Here is a 21,818-nt window from a genome sequence, read left to right as displayed (position 1 = left end):
TGGCAGTAAAAAGGAATAAAGAGCTCACGCATGCTAAAACACAGATGAACCCCAAAAACGTGACGTCACGTTCAGTGAAAGAAATCATTCAAAAGACCACATATTCCATGCCTCCATTTATATGAAATGTCCAGATTGGGCAGAGCTGTAGACAAAACATAGCTCAGTGATTGCCTAACACTGGGGTGTGTGAGTGCAGGTGAGGGAGAAATGGGGAGTGGCTGCTAACTGGAATGAGGATTTCAGGGCAGGGGGTTCCTAAAGTTAGGTGATGGTTGCACAACGTTGACTTGTACATTTTAAGTGCCTCATTATCATATGTGTTTATATCTCAATAATAAGTATTAAATATTTGGCAGCAAATGTTAGACCATCTTTTTAAAAGGTAATTGAAACGGTGCTTTGTAAGTTACTAATCACACAATTAGATCTTTTCCCAGTTCTCAAAAGTGCTCCTCCACGGTGTAGGAGAGGAAGGGAAAGACAAGGAGCTGTATAAATTCGTTATTTACAAATATGGATCACTTTCCGTTTTAGGATCAGCTGAGGAAACCTCTAAAAATAGGCTTTTCAGTGGAGCTGTGTTTGTTTTCTTCCCAAAATATTCACTGAGTACGAGTAAAAGGAAAAGAAACATGAAACTATTTACTGAGAGTTCAGGAATTCATGCCTTCATCAGATACGAACTGAGGGCTGCCGAAAGGCTGAGTTGTGAATTATAAAAAGTTCTTAGTATATCTCAGTATATTCTTTTTCATAAGTGTGTGGCAGTTGCCTTCATGTTCCCAGAATAGTGTTTTCTCAGTAGAGCTCAGTAGATGCTTATTTAAATGAAATGTGCAGCTGAATGGTGTCCAAGACTTTCAGGAATTTAATAATAAAGGTTGTCCCTCGGTGCATCCATTTGACTTCATATGAAGGACTCTTTGGGTTGAGAAAAAGTACAAACGAACAAAACAATGAGGTGCTTTTACCTTTCAAACAACGTAGAGGAGTCCTAAAAGAGACTTGCGAGTCATTGGCTAAGTTTCTTTTTTAATAGTTTATGAATTTAAATTCTGTTTCATAACATTAGATTCTCTCTAATGTGCTTCCCTTTATAGTTTCTCATATTTAAGTTATATAGTCTATCCTGAAGGTTGACTTTAGGGGCCATGTTCCTTGTTTTTGTTTTTGTTCTCAAACCCCTTTCTCATTTTGGTATAGATATGGAAAAGTCCCACTTCACTCGTGATCCGTCCCAGCTGAAAGGTATCCTTATCCGAGCAGCATTGAAGAAAAGCACAATGGGATTTGGTTTTACCATTATTGGGGGAGATAGGCCTGATGAGTTCCTACAAGTAAAAAATGTGCTGAAAGATGGTCCTGCAGCTCAGGATGGGAAAATTGCACCAGGTAAGGAATTTCTCAGCATGATTTGAAGAGCAGTGATACTGTAATAAAAACCACAGTGAAAAGGTTTGGTTTACATATATATGTATAAAACTGACATGTAATAAATATGTATTTACATATGTAATAACTATATATGCATGTATTACATATATCATTTATATATAGAGAGAGAACTAGATTATACAACTGGGGAGGGAGATTCCTATATTAAAACAGTTTATCTTCTAAATTCAGTGCATACTAGTTTTGAGGGAGGGCCATTTTTTATGAGTAAGTATACACCTAGAGAAAGCATATTAAATGTATCGATTTTTTTGAGTAATTTGTGTCATCTCAGGATAACCCCTCGAGTGTGCTAAGATAAAGGTTGATTAATCATCTCAGAGACCTGTTCGGTTGTTTTTCTTCGATGATGTAGGGTCCTTCGGGAGCTATCTAACATGTACCTATAATCTTTCTTGAAAAATGACCCATTGTGATGTTTAGAGCGAGAGCAAACAAATGATGTCCCACAGTTTTTCCCCCAGTTTTGTTTTGTTTGATTTGGTTTGGTTTTTGCTTCCTTAGTCTTACGGGCTGTTAGTAAAATTAAACTCCTATGTTAAGAATTATAGACATGAAATTACCGTTTTTACAGAGCCGTGTAAATTTGTCTTTTATGTAGTTTTCCCAAAGTCTTTACTTGGTAATTGTTAGATACTTTTATACGGCTGCCAGTTTTTAGGGCTGAGGGGGTTAGAGGAAGTTCAAGAACAGTTACAGTTATGGGGGAGGTTTAAGCACTTTTTCCCAGAGGTTGTTACTATGCCACCAAGGTCGCTTCTTAGACTGCCTGCTAATGCAAATGTGTCCCCCCATTTGGACGATTCAGTTGCCATGGTATTTTTGATGACAGATACCAGCTTATTTTCATTTAGGATATGGCATCTCTCATATTATGCTTTCCCATTTAAGACTTAAGAAGCTTAAAACAAGAGACTTAATACAAGAAAACTTAAAATAATCGAAAGTTATATTTATAAGGAAAATTATTTGCTCTCTTCTTTATGACTTTGTAAGTTTAACAAACTCTAGAGAGTAAAATTACTAGTAAAATTTTTTAAGCTCTCAGTTTTGATCTTTTTTTTTTTTTTTTTAACATTTTGTCCCCAGAACACATTTGGTAGCTGTCGTATGTGCTGTCAGGGTTTCATAACGTAGATGCAGATTTGTCTAAAACTGATGTCTAATGTGCATAGCAATACAATACTTCCTTGGAAATTCTGGAAACTTTTACTAGGGGAGGAAAAGTCCAAGCTTTGTTTCTTCGTAGTCTAATTTCTGTGTCGTCTTAGATGATGAAGCACATTTCTGCACACTTTAACGTTTGTTTTTAAATACCATTTATGTTGATTTTTTCGAGCCTACATGCAATCAGAACAAATTAAAGCACCTTTATTTGGCAATAAGCTTTTAAATAATCATATTCAAATAAAAGCAGCAAATGGATGAGACATTAGAGGGCAGATTTTTCAAGTTAAGGCTGCATTAAAAAAAAAAACTCACCACTGATGAATGTCAAATAGTAATGATTCTGCCACAGAGTGGTCGTAATAATGTAAAGTCAGGAAAGCAAAACCAGCTTCTTCAACGATCCGTTTAGCTGACTTTTCAATGTCTTAAATGATACGTTCTTTGCTTGTGTTGGATTCTCCTGTCGCTCGTTTCTCCTTTCAAAATCTGAATTACAATAAATTGAAAATCTATGATAAGAAAGATGCCAAAGGAACGTACATTCATAACATCACATTATTCTAATCTTCAGCCCTACATTTTTCAAACTAGAATGAATTTTTAAGTACCCTGTAATTACTGGCCTCTTAAAATCAAGAAATAGAAGATCGCCTGTTTGTACAACTAGCCGATGGAGTTATTTGCTCCTTTTCTCTATACTGAATACCGACTACCGTGAACTAGCTTCGCGCAGCCGCGTAGGTAGGACTCAGAGGAGATACTAACAATGACAGTCTGAATTCAGTTATTTTCCCAATGATTCCCTTGAACTTGAGGTCCTAACTCTTTGCTGCAAAGATAATTAAGGTTTTATACATTTCTATGCTTTTTAGAGAAGAACCACCGAAGGGAGAATGACGTGTCTGTGTTCAGAATCTATCTTTTCAGCAGTTAATGACTAGTAAGAGGTTTCCAGAATTCAAATTTGGATGATACATTTATTTTTGTCCCGTCCCGCCCCAACAAGACATTAACTTGCTTGGTGGTTTTAATATTTTTAACACGATTATGTCTTCACAGGTGATGTTATTGTAGACATCAATGGCAACTGTGTCCTTGGTCACACCCATGCAGATGTTGTCCAGATGTTTCAGTTGGTACCCGTCAATCAGTATGTCAGCCTCACCCTGTGTCGTGGTTATCCGCTTCCTGATGACAATGAAGATCCTGTTGCGGACATTGTTGCTGCTACGCCTGTCATCAATGGACAGTCATTAACCAAGGGAGAGACTTGCACGAATACTCAGGATTTTAAGTCAGGAGCAGTGGTCCTGGACCAGAATGGAAAACCGGGACCCACCTTGATCAGCGACCGTCTCAATGGACCCTCGGATCTGAGCGAGCAGCGAGCATCCCTGGCGTCATCGGGCGGCTCCCAGCCCGAACTAGTGACTATCCCTCTGATGAAGGGCCCGAAAGGCTTTGGGTTTGCAATTGCCGACAGCCCAACAGGACAGAAGGTCAAAATGATATTGGATAGTCAGTGGTGTCAAGGCCTCCAGAAAGGGGATATAATTAAGGAAATTTACCATCAAAATGTGCAGAATTTAACCCATCTGCAAGTGGTAGAGGTGCTAAAGCAATTTCCAGTAGGTGCAGACGTACCATTGCTTATCTTAAGAGGAGGTGAGTAAAAGCACAAGGAAAAGTCTTCATTGTTCTTGCATCTGTATCTATTTTTTTTTAAAGATTTTATTTATTTAACAGAGATAGAGACAGCCAGTGAGAGAGGGACACAAGCAGGGGGAGTGGGAGAGGAAGAAGCAGGCTCATAGCAGAGGAGCCTGATGTGGGGCTCGATCCCAGACGCCGGGATCACGCCCTGAGCCGAAGGCAGACGCTTAACGACTGAGCCACCCAGGCGCCCCTTGAATCTGTATCTATTAATCGTCCTTCCTTCCAGGGCAGAATCTCTCCTTTCCCAGCAGACTTAGCTGGTAATTAGTGTGCCTTTTCTTTAAGGTTCTGTCCGACTGCTTCTGTAAGCACTATCTTTTGCAGCAGATTTTTTAGTTATTAGTGGTTTCATTCGTGTCCGTTATGGATTTTCTTCCCTCTGTATTCTTTTTCGAATCTGATTTATGGCTTTAGTGATTAGAGAGAGTCACAGCATTATGCTACTTCGAATGAAATATATCCTCTTCATTTCATTTTCTGTGTTGATGGCAGTAATAGAAGTTGACGCTTTCAACCTGTGGTTCTTGCTCTGAGCCTCTGTGATGTACTGAGAGTGTTTTGAAGGAGCTGGCGTCTCTGCGAATAAGCAAGGTGTTGGATGGTGTGAATCTGTTCTGTAAAGCAATCGTGATAGCTCGTGCTCACGAAGCTTTTCTCTTAAGCTTTAGTATCTGTCCATCAATGTGAATGAAACCCCACAGTCCTCGTGTGAGAGAAATACAATTTTTATTTTCCAAGGTCATCAGCTGACTTGAACTGCTCGCGGGCGGACAGAGATCCAGTTCCGAGGACTAATCATAAAGTTGCATTTTGATGGGCTTTCTTAAATCCCTACCTATGAATGACGAGTATTTTAAAGAATAAAATGGTAGCCCTTCACACTTCTCTCTCTGGCTTGTAGTTTTCATTTTGGAGGCAAATGAGCAGTCTAACGTCATTGGGATGTTTTTCACATTTCTCATGTCTCGGAACTATTTTTGTTTCTTCTCTGGGTGCTACGGCAGAATGTGCTCAGACTAGGGGAAGATCTCTTTGTGAGGGCTGGAGGGCTATCCAGGATTCCAGCAAAAACAACAAAAAGACCAGGGTTTGGTGTCAGGCCTAATGTCAGTTTCCTGCCTCGCTGCCTCTTCTGCGGTATGAGGAAGTAATATGATCTGTGTGAGTCTTTGTTGACCCGATCTATAAAGTGGTAGGAAAAATGAAGTGAGATAATATATGGACAACGCCTGGCACACAGCGGGTGTTGGCCGTAGAATTTACCAGCCTACTAAAAGTCGAAGTGAGCCTTGTCATCAACACGAGTAGTATTTGTGATCTGAAAAATGCTTCCTCTGTTTTTAAAATTTGGCTTGTTTTTTTCAAGGTCCTCCTTCACCAACTAAAACTGCCAAAACGGTGAGTACACAGTGGTCCTCACACGCTTCTTCCCAACCCAGCGAGAGAGACGCGGCGTCCCCCTCCGTAAGGGCAGCGCTCTGCGGCGGTGATTGTCCACTGGGAGAAGTGAGGAGGCGCCGTGCCCCGGGCTTGTGTCAGAAGCTCTGGGGAAGCGTGTGGGTTGGAGAGGAGGTGTGCTGTCCTGGTTAAGTATTTCTGCTGAATGCTAGCCGTCCACACTGCCAGCAACCCTGGCCTCTAAATGGTAAAGCGTGAGGACACCGACGTGCCCACTTAGAAGTCCTTCTGCTTTCTTTGCGTTTCAGAGGAGCAAGGGTAAGGAAGGGGCTAAACGTTAGGGCAGATAATAAAACCTGGGACATCTTCTCCCTGACGCGCAGAGAAGCCGCGATACGGCGTCACATCGTTTCCTGGGGACAGTAAATACCCACAGTGAGATAACCTCCTCACAGTGGACTGAACAAGACTTTCTAGAGTGATTGTGGCCTCTGTGCTCAGTTTGCTTGTTACCAAAGTGATGGGCTGTCAGACTTGAAACAGTGTTCTCTTTGGCATTCTTCTGAGTAACTGAGTAGCCTATTTAAGGGCCCGTATAGCAAATAAGACCTAAAAAAAGGGTACAGCAAACAGTGCCAGGAAAGACAGTGTGCTAGGGGCAGATGTGTGGCTGCCGAAATAGCCACATTACGTGGGTATGGCTATAAAGACAATTATGTATAAAATCCTAATTTAGTTCTACTTTGCTTGATTGGGAGTCCGTCATCTCACAATGGAAAGACGGGCTTCCATAGCCATACACCATGGGCTATTAAAGGAAAGCCCAGCTGATAGAAAATGGGTGAACTCTTTCTGCTCCACCCAATAAGATCCTCTACAAATCTGCTGTCTTATGGCCCAAAAAGAAAGAAACATTCTGCGCTTCTGTAGACTGTACCACTTACGGCCAGCGTGACCAGAAATGCTTTTTGTCTACGTAGTTACAGTCGCACTGTGCTTTTCTACGTTTCTCTGGTTCCTCTGGTCATTAGTTTTTAACTCCCATGCCACCAATCTATTTCATAACGGGCACCAGTGCAGCCGCGGTGACCCCAGTGCTTTATGACCGAGGACCGGGCGCTTCTCTTGTCTTCCTGCCCCCTGACGGGGTCTGGGTCAGTGACTCTGGGACAGCACTTTGTAGGGACCGTCCTCACCCCACTAAGCTGCCGCTGCTCCTGAGGCCTAGTCCGCATTCGTTATTTTATCACAAACATCCCTAATCTGCCTCCCCCGGCAAGAACGCAGAAAAGGCGGTTCTCAAAACCGTATTTGTTTTCTTGGGCTGTTATTGGGTCTCTTTTTTTTTTTTTTTTCCAAATTTTATTAAGTCATTTGCCTGGCTGTTATTTTGGGAGAATGGGAAAAACACGAGCACAATGCCCCCGTTTGCCCTTACCGGATTGTCCGGCGCGATTGTGTGTGTTTCCTTCATGTGTCTGAATGGGCCCTGCGGGGTTTTCATAGTGTCCTCTTTATAGACCCCGTAGAGGTACCACTTCCTATTCCATTTTCTGAGAAGGAGTGGCATCTCATACATCTGCACTGGGGATGAAACCGAGTGGGGAGGTGGGGCAGATCAAGAATTTCACGAGGCTGTTCGCTTGGGGGCCCCCGTCTTGCCACACGCTCCCACCCTGGGTTATGTCCCTGCCCATCTTCTTCGCAAAGTCAGTTTGTGTCTTGGGGGGAAGAAAAGGGCAAGATTGCGTAAACTGAGAACGCATTCAGGCCCTTCAGTTGACAGCAGTATAAATCTTTTCGAATTTAAGTTAAATATGTTTTAACCAAGTGCACACGACTGTGAAGGTAAATTCCTACAAGACTGCAGATATGCTGTGGCTTTGACCCTGCCACCCCCCCCCCCACTGTCATCAGTTGACACACCGGTTCACACAATAGTTTTATGAACTAATCAACCACCTGGTTTTCTAAAATACTAAGTAAGGCCCTTTTCCATTTCAGAAAACAGATAAAAAGGAAAATTCAGGAAGTTTGGAGGCCATAAATGAGCCCATTCCCCAGCCTATGCCTTTTCCACCCAGCATTGTCAGGTCAGGATCCCCGAAATTGGATCCTTCTGAGGTCTACCTGAAATCTAAGACTTTATATGAAGATAAACGTAAGTAGTTGTGGAATATTTCAGGAGAGCATGCAACAAAATCAATTTGAATTTTCTAAAAACCTGGGACCCTCCCATCTTTCAAAACCGTGTTGAAAAGTGATTCCTTCATTCCCATTTTCATGACTCTGGGCTTCTTCCATTTATATTCAACATTCATTCATTCTTTTTTTTTTTTTTTCAAAACCAGGGATTAAGTGCCTACTTACCTAACACCAGAGTAGGTGATGGGAATACAGAGATAAGTAGGTTCCATAGGCCCTGCGCCCAAAAAGATGATTAAACCTAAACGGAAGAGACAAAAATGTAATCAAAGAAGTATGCATAAATAAGTCCAAATGAGCCTCACTGGGACCCAAAGGAGGAGATGGTCAATTTTACCACTGGGGGTGGTAGGAAGTGTCAGATACCACTTCATGTAGGGAGTTAAGCCAGAACCACGTCTTCAAAGACGAAGAGGTATTTATGAGACAGAGCAAAAGGGAAAGAAAGCAGTAACCTTTGCACATTGACCTTGCGTGGCCTGGGTTCTGCAAGTAGCCCAGTTTGGCTGGGTGCAGTTGGCACGGGAAACCGGAGGGGCGAGCAGCAGGCTGGGGAGGGCAGGTGAGGCCGTTCCGAGGAAGCCGGACCCATCACAGGAGGATAGAGAGCCGCGGAATGGTTTAACTCTGCAGGAATGATCACCTCGGACTTGCGTTTCAGAGATTTTCCCAGCAGGAGTAGGAGGGTGGTGAATCAGAGAGTGTGCAGCCTGAGGAGGAAACAAGAGTAGACTGCTCAGAGGAGCCCCGGCTGAGAGGTGATGAGCAGAGAGCGTGCAGAAGGCAGAAAATCATTTTTGTGCTAATTTACTGAAAATGATCAATCTTTTCCAAAGTAAAATTGCAGATTAGGGAGGCTTAATTTTTTTAAATTAATTTGTTTCTGAGAAATAGATCTAAATCTACCTTGGAAACTGTGTACGCAGGTGGGAAAATTATGTATAATCAGCTTCATAGTTATTTAACCAATTCCAGATCTTTACCTTGATAGGCCCATACCCTATTCAGAGAGATGAAAATCAGATGCCAACACAGCAATGCAGTAATTTAAATTGATAGAACTATCTGGAGCATCCCCTTTCTTTTGACTTGCCATTAATAGCCCGATATATTAGTATTGGCAGAAACTACCCAGCCCCTTTGGGCCGTACCCAGGAAGTAACTGAGTTGGGCTCAAGAGTCTTTTATCCCTAAAGTTCTGTCATTCTAATAGGAATCGTTTCTGAAAAGAGACTGCTTCTAAGGACATTTGTCAAGATTTACCCTATCTGGTATCTCAGTTTTTTATGGTTCCCCGACATGTTTCTAGCAAACACTTCTTGCTTGTGTATAACATTAATATTTTCTTGAAGATCAAATTATTTTAGGCGTGAAGTAGATTTTCCGGACTTAATAGTCTGATGAATGTGACCTGCCCTTGGGGGGCAGAATAGGGTGGGTGAAGAGCGTGGCCCCTAGAAATCCAGCTGGCTTGAAACCTCAGTTCTGTCATTTACTTGCTGCCCGACACTGGGCCACTTACCTAGGCCTCAGTTTCCACAGCTAGAACATGGGGCTAATGTTAGGTGTTAGCGATCATTATTTTCTTTTAAAAGAATCCATTTGCAAAATTAGGCTAAGTGAATATGGAATGCTTTTCAGTAACAAAGATATTAGTTTAGGAGTAGAATTAAGGCATTTTATGGGCTCTCTTTTCCTAGGGTTTGTCCAAATGTTAATTTAGATAATTTGTACCTATCAAATGTCAAACTTAAATTGGATGATTCTGCATTTAATATCACAACATTGATTTGAAAGCATTAGGACTTAATGGCAGTGTAATGGGAAGTGGGGGTAAATGTTTCTGAGCAATCTCGATACAAAGTTTTTGTGTTTTTTTTTTAAAGATTTTATTTATTTATTTATTAGACAGAGAGAGAGACAGCCAGCGAGAGAGGGAACACAAGCAGGGGGGGTGGGAGAGGAAGAAGCAGGCTCCCAGCGGAGGAGCCTGATGTGGGGCTCGATCCTAGATTGCCGGGATCACGCCCTGAGCCGAAGGCAGCCGCTTAATGACTGCGCCACCCAGGCGCCCCCAAAGTTTTGTTTAGAGCTGAAAACAAAGACTTAGGATTGAATTTTTTTTTTGTACTAGTATGTAATGGTATGTTCTTGTGTAAGTTTTCACATGCCAGAAAGTTCTGAGGTTATAGTTTATTGAACTCTATAATATGCTCCTACTAAATAATGGCATTGTGTTATTGTAATCCTTTTTAAATAAATCTAAGTATTTTGTTTTACCTATTTATTTTTATATTTTTCTGGTTTTCCTTAGCCCCAAACACCAAGGACTTGGATGTTTTTCTTCGGAAACAGGAGTCGGGGTTTGGCTTCCGGGTACTGGGAGGAGAGGGACCGGACCAGTCTGTAAGTTCAGATGCTTCGGGATTTGTCCATTCCTATGAACTTTTAGGTAGCTGTTTGGTAGAATATGGTGCTTTTGTTCTTTTTTTTTTTTCTCTCTCTCTTTTTAAATATTTTGTTTTCTCTAAGCATCTCATGAATGAGAGGAAGAACGGCATTTCTGCTGGTGTGGTGGGCTCTCCGTAACTTTGGTGGGGCCGAGGCGAGAACTGAGTATGTTCACTGTAAATTGGGCAGTAATTAATTTCTGTCTTTCGCTATGTGCCTACAGCTTATTTTCAATGTTTATTTCCCTTTGCCTTTGTTAAATTTTAAGACCTTTGCCTTCTCTAAGAAAGAAGCATCCTGTTTACCCCCATCGGTCTGTCCTTTGACTGATTGCTCCATAAACAGGTGCATGCGCCTGCGTGTATTATGTCACTTACGCATGTTAATGGGTTGACATTTTCATGCTCAGTACTTTGCGTGCCATTTCATCTGCTATACCTACAAAACTAGGAAAATATAAAATAATTGATGTTTCTGTTCAGAAAGCACAAGGGTTGTGTTTGTAAAGCATTTGAAATCTAGAACTATATACATGATTCTCACATAAAATTGAGAGAACAAATGTAATGGGTTCTATTTTTAAGTTTTGCCCTTAGTTTGAGTGACAGAGAAGTAATGTGCTTTGTAGAGTTGGAGAACATATTTAAGTTTTTTCTGTGTAATATGAGAAAGACATTATTATCATGCTTGGAAGTTAGGTGAGTAACAATAACTTTTTAAAATGACAGGCTTCTTTCTATTTCTGGATAGAAGAGTTGATTTATGTATTATAAATGTGTTCTAATTAGCCGTATTGGCTATAGTTAAAACAATTATCAGAGACAAATAAAGCTTAAGGCAGGTCGACTTATACAGGGCAGATATACAATAACTTGATCGTTCTTGGTGGGAGACATGATTTTGTTTTAATGCTTCCTATTTTGTGGATACATACAGCGGTGACTAAGACATTTTCAGAGTTTATCTCAAACAACTTGGGAGAAACCCTCCTCTTCAATGTCAGGTTTTAGCAGCTCTGAAACTAGCCCAAACATTCAGGATTCCCTAATTACAGGATTCTAATTGCTGGCAAGCAGAATGAGCCAGATCCATTTACCTCGATGTAAGTGGACCTCAGGCCACTCTGTTCCCCTGAGATATCTACTGCTTTGAGATTGAGGAAAAAGGAATGTTTCTGGGTTGTATAGACTGAATTTCCACCAGTCACCATATGTAACGGGAATTTCTTAAGAATTATCCCAGTTGCTGTGAACCGTGTATAGAAAACCTTTGCTGATGGCATTCAATACACTTTTTTTTTTTAAGATTTTATTTATTCATTTGACAGAGAGAGAGGCAGCGAGAGAGGGAACACAAGCAGGGGGAGTGGGAGAAGGAGAAGCAGGCTTCCCGCTGAGCAGGGAGCCCGATGCAGGGCTCGATCCCAGAACGCTGGGATCATGACCTGAGCTGAAGGCAGACGCTTAACAGCTGAGCCACCCAGGAGCCCCGTTCAATACACTTTTTGTGCTTTTTGGTAGCTACTCCACGGAACTGCATTTTCTGAATTTAGTGTCTTGTTGTATTGATAGAAGTGATAGTGGCACTTTTTAAGTTACTGAACAGCTCTGCATTTTCCTTCTTGTGTGTACTCATCCCTGAAGATCCAGAAGGGATCATGTACTGTGGTTATGTGAAGTGGCCTTTTTGGAGAATGGTCACTTTCTAAGATACTACCTTTCTCAGATGTTCATAGCTGAACTGCAAAATATCTTGGTTTGCGTAGTACTGGGTCAGGAAGTCTTTCACTTCGTAGTTAAAGGTCGTAGTAGATCTTAGTTGACTGCAGAGACCAACCTGCACTTCGTTATCTTATCAGATCTACATCGGGGCCATCATTCCTCTGGGCGCAGCGGAGAAGGATGGTCGGCTCCGCGCAGCTGACGAGCTCCTGTGCATTGACGGTATTCCCGTGAAAGGCAAGTCCCACAAACAAGTCTTGGACCTCATGACGACGGCTGCTCGAAATGGCCACGTGCTATTAACCGTCAGAAGAAAGATCTTCTATGGTGGTATGTGAACCTGTTCCCGCTTTAGAGATTAATCAAGAAACAGAAGAGCCTTAGTCCATTTTCTGTTTGGTTTTGCAGGTTACTTTATTATGCTTAATAGGGTATGAGAGAAGCATCTAATGGGGTCCAGAGCCTCACCGGGGAAGGCCGTGGAAGGTCAAAAGGCTCCAGCAATAATACTACCATCAAAAGAGAAAGAAATCCGGGGCCTCTATATTAAGACTTTATTACCGTATTGACAGATTTTGCCACGGTGGTATTGTAGCTGGGAATATCAGGTTGTCTGTTTTCTTAAAAACAAATACAGTTTTTTAGTCCTATCAAGAGATCCCTTGAGCTGAATATCAAAACATTTTGGATCCTGATGAATTGCTAAATATTCAAAGAGGGCCGAATGTTTCTATTGGAGAAGTTTTCATATACTGTCATTTAACATTAAAAAAAACCATTTATTGAGTGCTTACTCTGTCCAGGCATACGGATTCTTTTATTTAGTCTCTACGACACGGGGATGTAAATACTATCGTCGTTCAGTTTTACAGTTACCCACAGAACAGTCGAGAGACACATAACTGGTGAGTAGTAGGGCCAGGATTGAAACAGGGAGTTTAATCATAGACCCCAGGGTCTAAACCATTACATGAGGAGGTAAATACATTTTTCTCATCAATAGCTTTGAGAAATATTGCATCGGAATTTTTGGAAGTGAATTCTTGCCACTTTAAGATTTTAAAAAGACAGCCCTGTAGCACGAGCGTGTAAGCCTCACAGAGGTAGGGATGTTGATGCATTTGGCTAACTGCCGTACCCCCCCCACAAAACAGTGCCTGCCCGGCACACGGAGAACATCAACGGGTGTTTGTTGACTTGATGAATATTTGCGTTACTCTTAAAAACGAGGCACTGTTTTTGATTGCAACATCCAAAGGAAAGGCCTGCCTGTGTTCCTAAGTATCAGGCATTTAGAGACTCGTACAGATTTTAATGCGGTGTTGGTTGTGTTGGAGTCAGAACATAACCACGTGTAGTAAAGAATGTGCTCTTGTACGGCTGGAGGTCTCCTGGAAAGCATCGTGAAGAAGTTTTGTCGTAGTTCGATATTATTGGAGGCATTTAGCGAATTCATTATAACCACGCGGTATACAAAAAAAACCAAACCCTTTTTCATTAACGATTGGACGTTGCTGGCACTTTGTTGAAATTCTAAACCATAATCTCAGAATCATGTAGATTTTGAGCCAAAAGAGCACTTACAAGTGGGTATTCCTCCGTGGCCGTGTGTTACGGTTTTGTTAATGATGGCTCGGCTCAAAGTACGGCACAAAATCTGCCTGTTTTTTTAATCAATTAGGACTAACTTGGGTTATTCTTTCTCAAATTCTGATGTCCTACTTGAATAAGAAAAAAAGGCATAAGTTAACTCTCCATTTGCTGGGGATTCCTATGACCTAGTCTATGCCTGGGAGAATTGGCTGTTACAGGCTGGATGGGTCGGCGGAGGGCCCCTGATGGTTAGCGCACCTGGGGTCATCAATCAGGAAGACTGCACCTGTAAAACACATTCTCTAAGACAAGTCCTGTGTTGACAGCTAACTTCTCAGCCAGGGAGGGGCAGCGCCTCGGCCCTGATGCGGTGACCTCCCAGCATCACGAACGTTAGTCCTGCACTAACTTATATTTAAGGCTGATTGCAAAAGGAAATGTACAGCGTCAGTGTTCATTACCAACTTGTCAAAATCCTGCTGGAATTAAGACAGTTGCAAGAAGAATTGGTTTACCAGCAACTTTCATGGAAGCTTCGAAAAGCTTCCTTTAACACGAGAAAACGTATCATTCTTCTGGTTCTATGCTGGCAGAGTATTTAGGCTGTCAGGCACGCCGCTGCAGCTGCAATCCAGTGGGGTCCAGCGCGCATGTGGGGGGATCACTTTTCTATGCTATCGGTTACTCGAATCTACATTTTCCCGTGAGAGGCTTAGCACAGAAACACTGTAGCTAACAAAAATTATGATGTTCCAAAAATATCGGAATCGGTCATGTTTATTATAGAGAAACAACCCGAGGAGGACAGCTCTCAAGCCTTCCTTTCGACGCAGAACGGCTCGCCCCGCCTGACCCGAGCAGAGCTCCCAGCCAGGCCTGCTCCGCAGGAGGCCTACGATGTAGTCTTGCAACGAAAGGAAAACGAAGGATTTGGCTTTGTCATCCTCACCTCCAAAAGCAAACCGCCTCCAGGAGGTAAGGGCTGCTGTATCCTCCTGTCCCTGCAACTTCAGTTTGCTGAGTCTCCCAATGGGCTTCGTGAAACTCATTAGGAATTACGTATCAATTGCCTTAGAGACGTAAGTTTTTAAGAAGGATGAATGTTTTCTTTATTTTCCAAACCAGGCAGTCTGATCCTAAACTTCCAGGCTTCAGGTCTATCTCTCATCTCAGATTCCATAAAATCAGTCTTAGCGGCTCTGTTTGCATCGGGATTACACCATGGCGGAATATGAGGGGCGCGCCCTCTGAGATTCAGCAAAAGGACAGTGCTGAGTTTTCTCAAATAGGGAGACAGAGGCTGTGTTCAGGAGAAACTGTGTATGCAGACATGAATTAAATGCTAGAAGCAGTTGAGGAGAAGCAAAACAGATTAATAGGAAAATCTTGACCCAAATATGTCTTAAATAGTCCTTTTGTGTTTAATCATAATTGCCACATTCCAGCTGTAAAGGAACCTTCTCGAATGACAAGAGACATTCTTACCTTTTATAGATGTGTCATTGAAAGGTACAAATTTTGTCAGAACTTTGAGCATTGATCTAAATATCCTGAACCCAGTTTAACAGACTGTTGTCACCTGGGAAGGATGATTATATATATTAATTCCTTCAACAAAGGAGGAATTGCCTCTGGTATGTCCAGGGCTGTTACAATCCAGCAAATCAAATATTTGTCTTGCCTTTCTGTTTCTAAGAAATAATCATCTGTGAATATAATTATAAGATGCAAATGACTGTAAGACGAGAACCAGAAAGTTGAGGTTGATCTATTGTCCTTGTCTGGTGACTTCATTTTTCCGAGTCAAATGGTAAACATCTTTGACCACAGGAAAATGTGTGCTAGCCTTCGCCAGTGGATTTGATTATATCCTGAGTAGTGAGAGCCTCTTAGACGAGATGGTCACTAAAATCTTAGAAAAAGAAGAAAACCCTTTCAGGAGTGTTGGAAGCCAAACCAATTTGCAAAAATCTTGCTAAAATTAATGCCAGTGTGTAAAGGGAGAAGATTCTGTGACATGGATGAGTTATTACGATAGTATCAGGTCACTGCTCACTGATACTAGTTTCCATTTTCCAAAAGCAGTTGCTATGGTAACACTTGGAACTGGAACTCTCTCACTGATGCATTGAGGATGATTATGTGGCCTGTGTTGGAAAAATGAAAGAAAGCAGATTTTTGGTGGATATTGTGTTAAAGCGTTGGAAATCAGTATTTCCCAAACCAAATAACCATTTTAGATAACCCTATTCTTATTCTCACGCCACACAATAATCCCATGCATTCAGATTAACAGAAACAGTGCAAGATTATTATGCAGTGTGATAGATGCTAACCGCTTTTTATACGGAAGATACTCCGTTCCTAGGACTGCTGAAATGAGGGGAGAGTCTAGGGTCCACCATAAAACAAAGGAAGATAGAGGAATTCAGTAAAATAAGTTGCATTACTTATATAGGCTTAACCTTTTTATATTATTCGTTTATATTTAAAATGTATATTGCATTTTAATATATATTAAGTATCTTCTTTTTATTTGTGTATGTTTGTCTATATTTAAATTTTTCAAATACTTTTATATTTATTCGTTTTAGTTGTTTCTTACTATTTTGATGGTTTTGCGTCCCACAGATGCTGGATCTCTGTGTAAGATAGTGTCATTAGCGATTGGGCTCTGTCATCAGACCAACTCAGATTCAAGCCCCGCTTATGTCTTTTAATAGCTGTCCCGTCGTGGGCAAATTACTTACCCTCCAAGAGCTCCCAATTTCCTCTGCAAGATGAGGATGACGATAACACTTCCTGTCTCGTAGGAGTCGGAGGATTAAAGGAGATAATGCATGTGAGCCCTTAGCCCGGACCTTCAGTAAATGTTAGCGGCTGGTGCCCGTGGGAGCTTCTGCTATCGCCATCGTGTTATTTATAAAATTGTTTGTCACTGTCTCTTGCTTTTTTTTTTTAAAGAAACTTCCAAAAGTTTATCAATACTTGAGTGACGAGATGGGAAAGAAAGCCCAATTAAAATGTAAGATGGAGGCAGCAGCTCGTGGGTAGCAGGAAATGAGTGTTTGCAGCTCATTAATTATCAACCTGAATGGTAAATTAGGCTCCCGGTGCCCGTGAATTTTATGTAAAGTACTTGAGCTTTTCAGTTATTGGTGCAAACCCAGAATTGGTGATGTCACTGACAGGCTAGTTGGTAATCTCACAGAATGCTGAGCCCTGCAAGCCTCCTTCTTGGGCTCCCACGCATCTCGTATAAATAGAAGGAGGGTCCTGGGGGCTTGGCTGAGGGGCTTTCACTCACAAACACTGAGCAGCAGCTGCAGACTGCCTTACAGAGAAGGTGTGCTTCAGACAAGAGTTAGCACGGGTGAAAAGGCAGGAAAGCTGTCAGGGTAGATAGCTCTTTATGGACCTTGTCTTGGTATAGATTGGTACTCCGTTCAGGATAGATTATTTCTTCCTTCTGATTAAATGTATTTTCTGGTGACATTTGTCCCAAGTAGAGTTCCCAGTCGCCTCTCCGACGCCAATCATGAAAGTCCAAGATTCTTGGGGCGCCTGGGTGGCTCAGTCGGTTAAGCGTCTGCCTTCGGCTCAGGTCGTGAGCTCAGGGTCCTGGGATGGAGCCCCACATCGGGCTCCCTGCTCAGCGGGGAGTCTGCTTCTCACTCTCCCCCTTCCTGTGCCCTCTCGCGCGCGCTGTCTGACAAATAAATAAAATCTTAAGGAGAGCGAGAGAGAGAGAGAGAGAGAGAGAAAGGAAGGAAGGAAACAATGGATGGGGAGAGAGGGAAGGAAAGAAAGAGAGGAAAAAAGAAAAGGAAAAGAAAGGAAGGAAGGAAGAAATTCTGAGATTCTCTCCCATTGACTTTTTCCAAGGTCAGGAATCCGGGTCCAGCACCCTTGCTGCGCAGCCCCAGCTCGTGTAAGTGCGCAGTGGGTAGAGTACCTAGAAGAGACCTCTATTTAGGGTGAAAGGGGCTTGGCTAGACTTTGCTTTGCTGGTGCCTCGGAGGCTTCAGTGTTTCTCTTTCCTACCCTGTACTTTCCAGTTCTGGTTGCAAAGGATTCTTTGAGAGGGGACATTTCCCGTTACTGTCCTTTCTGTTCCCGAAAGAAATGTTTTAAGAGCACAAAAGTGACCTCAGCAGCTGGACAAGCCAGGCTGGGAGGCAGATTTAGGCCAAAGAGGAACGAAGACGGATAAATTGGTTTTATGGCAAATGCCCGTGGACTTTGTATACCAATAAAATCAAGGCAGGATTCCAGGCTTTCCCTGAGCTCCCGATACTCTAGGGTTACCTTGATAACCTCCCGGTTCGTTCAGCAGTTACCCTTCTACGGGTCTCTTTGTTGTTCTTGACTGTTGTGATAATACAGCTGTCGACGCCGAGACTGTCATACTCTGACTACTGTTACCTCCCCTCCTTCACGCGGACAGCTGACTCTTACGGACGTTCTGTGCCAAGATTTGCCGGTTCCTTTTGAGCACATGGCTCACACGATGAGCACGGAACCACTGAGACGTGAGAGGTTCATTTTGTTTGATGCTTTCCCAAGGCTGAACAAATCCCTTTCAGCGTGCCAAGGGGCTGAATGCTCTTCTTCTCATCTACAATGAACACCACGTACCAGTAGATCTTTTCTAAGAAGGAGAGTAACTAAGGTGCTGAGGTTAGAAGGTCACCGCAGGGCCACTGTCTGGGTCAGCATACGTTTCTTTTCTTTCTTTTTTTTTTAAGATTTTATTTATTTGAGAGAGAGAGAGCACGAGCAAGGGGGAGAGGGAGAAGCAGGCATTCCCCCCCCCGCCCCAGGAGGGAGCCCAATGCAGGGCTGGATCCCAGGACCGCAGGATCATGACCTGAGCCGAAGGCAGACACCGAACCGACTGAGCCAGCCAGCGCCCCACAGCACACGCTTCTGACCTGTTGTTCTCTCCGCGAATCGCGCTTCCCACCTGGCACAGGACATGGCCCGTACTGCTTGGGCGCTTTTCTGATTGCTTTGTTTTAAGGAAACTGATATAATAAGTGCTGGGTATAACTCAGAGGTAAAAGGCACTTGCTTCCAACATAGACTTCCTCTATTTGAGGATAAAATCTCTCACTGTGGAACCCTAGAAGAGCTGGGGAATGGCACTGTCCGTGGGGCTATAAATCACGGCCAAGAATAACTTCCAGTTCCAATGAAGGCCTATTAAAATGTCCCTGACATACACCTACTATGACTCAGAAATACTAGTAGGGAGCCCATCTTACTATGGAAATTAAACATACTCAGAGTGCCGTTTTAAATATTAATTCTTCCTGTTCGTAACAATCAATAGTCAGCAGGAGGCAAATGCCCGACGAGTTTACTGACCCAGGTAAGGAAATTAAGGAACGTGGGAGGAACATTTGTTTCTTGATACAAATGCCCCTTACTAACAGGGGTGAGAGATATTTTGACAAGATTTCCTGAGTGTCTGAGAACTCGTTTTCAAACAGCAAAGTGTCTTCATCGCCTGGGAAAGCCTTTAGCATCACGAGCCCGCAGAACTACGCGGTGTGTCTTTGCAAATGTCTTAGACTCTGCTTTGTGCATATTCAGGGCAGGATTTTATCCATGAGCCAAATAATCTCAACGTTAAACATTTCATGTTCCGATTCCCCTCAGCTTTTGTAATTTAAAAAAATCCAAAGGCACCAACAAAAGGAATGAATTTTGCTCTAGAACTAAGTAGGATTCGTTGTAACGGTCACCGTGCCTGGGTTTCTGAGCAGTCGCTTCGGCGTCCTCACCTTGAATTCGAACTGCATCTATTTATAAGGCCCCCTGGGGGAGTCAGTGCCCCTTCTGCAGAACCAAAGCTGGTCTCACTGTGGCAGTTTAGGAAGTAGCCAAAGTGGGGTGCAGCCCGAATGGCCAGCGAGAAGCAAGGAGCATCAGCGTCGTGCGAGTATCCTAAGTATCAGTGAGGTCAGGAGCCGACAAGCAGGATGTTAGGATGGCAGCACCAAGATCGGAGAAAGGGTTCTGGTGAGTGGAAAGCAGCACCGAGGTCGATGCGCTGGGACGGCGCTGTGTCCGGAGCGGGTTTGGATGCGGGCCCAGAGTGGAGGACAGTATGGACGTAGTTACAGCTGGATAAGGGGATCCCATGCGATACGTGTTTGCTCCACTTTTAAAGGATGTTTTTTGATGTTACTCTCTTGACTTTTTAAATGATGATAAATCCAACGCTAACATGTCTTAGATAATGGAAAACCCTGGACGTTTCTTCCCCCTAGTTATTCCTCATAAAATTGGCCGAGTCATCGAAGGAAGCCCCGCGGATCGCTGTGGAAAACTGAAAATCGGAGATCACATCTCTGCGGTGAATGGGCAGTCCATTGTCGAGCTGTCGCATGATAACATTGTGCAGCTGATCAAAGATGCTGGCGTCACCGTCACACTGACGGTCGTTGCTGAGGAAGGTAAGGAACCAGTGGGCTCGCCTTGCACAAGCGCGTCTGAGCGGCACAGAGCCCGCGGAAGCCAGCGGCCTCTTCCAGCACCGTCGGAAGGACTGCCGCGATAGAACCGTTCACATACCCTGGGGTCTCCTAGCTTGCCTCTGCTGTTTAATGCATTTAAAAGACAGTTGATTAAAAAGTCGTCAGTAGCTCAAGAAAAAGAATCCAGCTTGCGAGTGGTGGCCGTTGCTCTGCGTGCTGGCGAAGCAAGCAGCCAGCAGTGAAAGGGATTGGTCCTGCTTCTCAGATCTTATTTTCTTAAAATAATGGGTTCGGTTTCTGTTTGCTTGAGTGAGAGGAAACCCTCTAAAGATTCAAAGACAGTCACTGTTGATATCGAGCCTTTCATGTCAGGGCCGAGCCACGGCAGGCCTGTCCTCGCCGCCCGGGCTTTGCTCTGGATGGCTGCTGCCCAAAGGGGGGGACGGGCAGTACGTAGGAAGGGCCGGTAAATAGGGCGTAAAATGCATTTAGTGTCTTGCCTTGCTTTAGAAAGGCCTTTTCGTCATTAAGGGTTTCTAATTAGGACTTTTGAATAGCACCCGTTTGTGCTCTCTGTTTATTGAATGACGAGGTGAGGGTGATTACGTCACGCGCCGCTCGTTTTTCCCGAGTTGGCAAAACTAAGGAGGAGAAGCGAAGATAGCGGAATTATGAAACGTCCGTCCGTCTTTCCTCTTAAAATCTCTGTAACATGGATTCGTGCCCCTCGGTGCCCTGTGGTCCTCTAGTGTCGTCCGTTCTCCGTTCTTTGCTCTTCCTGCTGCCCCCTCTCATACACTCATTCATAGCGAAGGCAGGGGGTGACTCTGCGGCCGTCCCGGCGCCCGGAGGGGCATTTCCACGTGCGCGTGGGCTCTGCCAGCTGCTGCGGAGGCCTCGTCTTGTCCTTGGACCGGTGACATCCTGTCCCGGCCCATTTCCCTTCGCTAGTCTGGCCCACACTCTGCCCAGCCTCTGTCCCGGGCTCTGCGGCTCCTTCCTCCTCCAGTCCTCTTCCGCAGAAGCCCGAGCGCTTCCCCGTTCTCTGCACAGAAAGCATTTTAGGAGTTTGCTCCGAGCCGCTTTCTACATCGAACTCCCAGTGTTCCTTCCAGATCCGCTCCAGAGCAAGGCCTCTTCGGCCTCTGCCCCCCCCGCCCCGCCCCTGGCAGCTCTGCAGTTCACTGCTCCCGCCTGACCGTTCCCCTGCTGAAATGCTCTGCTCTTTGAAGGCAAAGAGAGTATTATCAGTTGACTGTGATACTTAACAGGCGGTCAGTAAATACTTTTTGAATGAAGAAATGCATAAAATGGATGAACGAATGGACGAGGGGATGAATGAACAAAGGGACAAAGTAAAAGTCAGGAGACTTTCAGTTCTGTGCCAGTACCTAGCAGAGGTGTTAGAAACCTAGAAGGAGTGAGGCCACTGACAGACTTCACTGACACCTGTCAACTAGTTGGATGACCTGAAACTAGCCACTTAATGTTTCTACCCTGCGGGGTTTTATCTGTAGAGTGGGCATAATGTCTCTTCCAGGATCCCTGTGAAGATTACAGGTGAAAATGTACACGGTCTGCGTAAGTACCCTGAGGGGCTCATCTCATGGCAGCTGTGTCA

At 43.6% G+C, this 21,818-nt stretch overlaps 1 protein-coding gene across 1 annotated transcript in view; it reads left to right on the top strand.

Annotated features, from left to right (window-relative positions):
* The window catches only part of MAGI3 (membrane associated guanylate kinase, WW and PDZ domain containing 3), a 231,753-nt gene that overhangs the window by 193,177 nt on the left and 16,758 nt on the right, over window positions 1-21,818 (top strand). The window contains exons 9-16 of the mRNA XM_008697782.2: window positions 1,207-1,395; window positions 3,688-4,293; window positions 5,711-5,742; window positions 7,747-7,903; window positions 10,262-10,353; window positions 12,257-12,449; window positions 14,499-14,687; window positions 19,991-20,176. Coding sequence (XP_008696004.2) covers window positions 1,207-1,395; window positions 3,688-4,293; window positions 5,711-5,742; window positions 7,747-7,903; window positions 10,262-10,353; window positions 12,257-12,449; window positions 14,499-14,687; window positions 19,991-20,176 — 1,644 coding nt within the window. The remainder of the gene's footprint in view (window positions 1-1,206; window positions 1,396-3,687; window positions 4,294-5,710; window positions 5,743-7,746; window positions 7,904-10,261; window positions 10,354-12,256; window positions 12,450-14,498; window positions 14,688-19,990; window positions 20,177-21,818) is intronic.

This window comes from Ursus maritimus, unplaced genomic scaffold, assembly GCF_017311325.1.
Source record: "Ursus maritimus isolate PB19 unplaced genomic scaffold, ASM1731132v1 scaffold_12, whole genome shotgun sequence".
Classification (NCBI taxonomy): domain Eukaryota; kingdom Metazoa; phylum Chordata; class Mammalia; order Carnivora; family Ursidae; genus Ursus; species Ursus maritimus.
The sequence above is the reverse complement of the archived record's forward strand: the minus strand, read 5'-3'. Positions and strand labels throughout refer to the sequence as shown.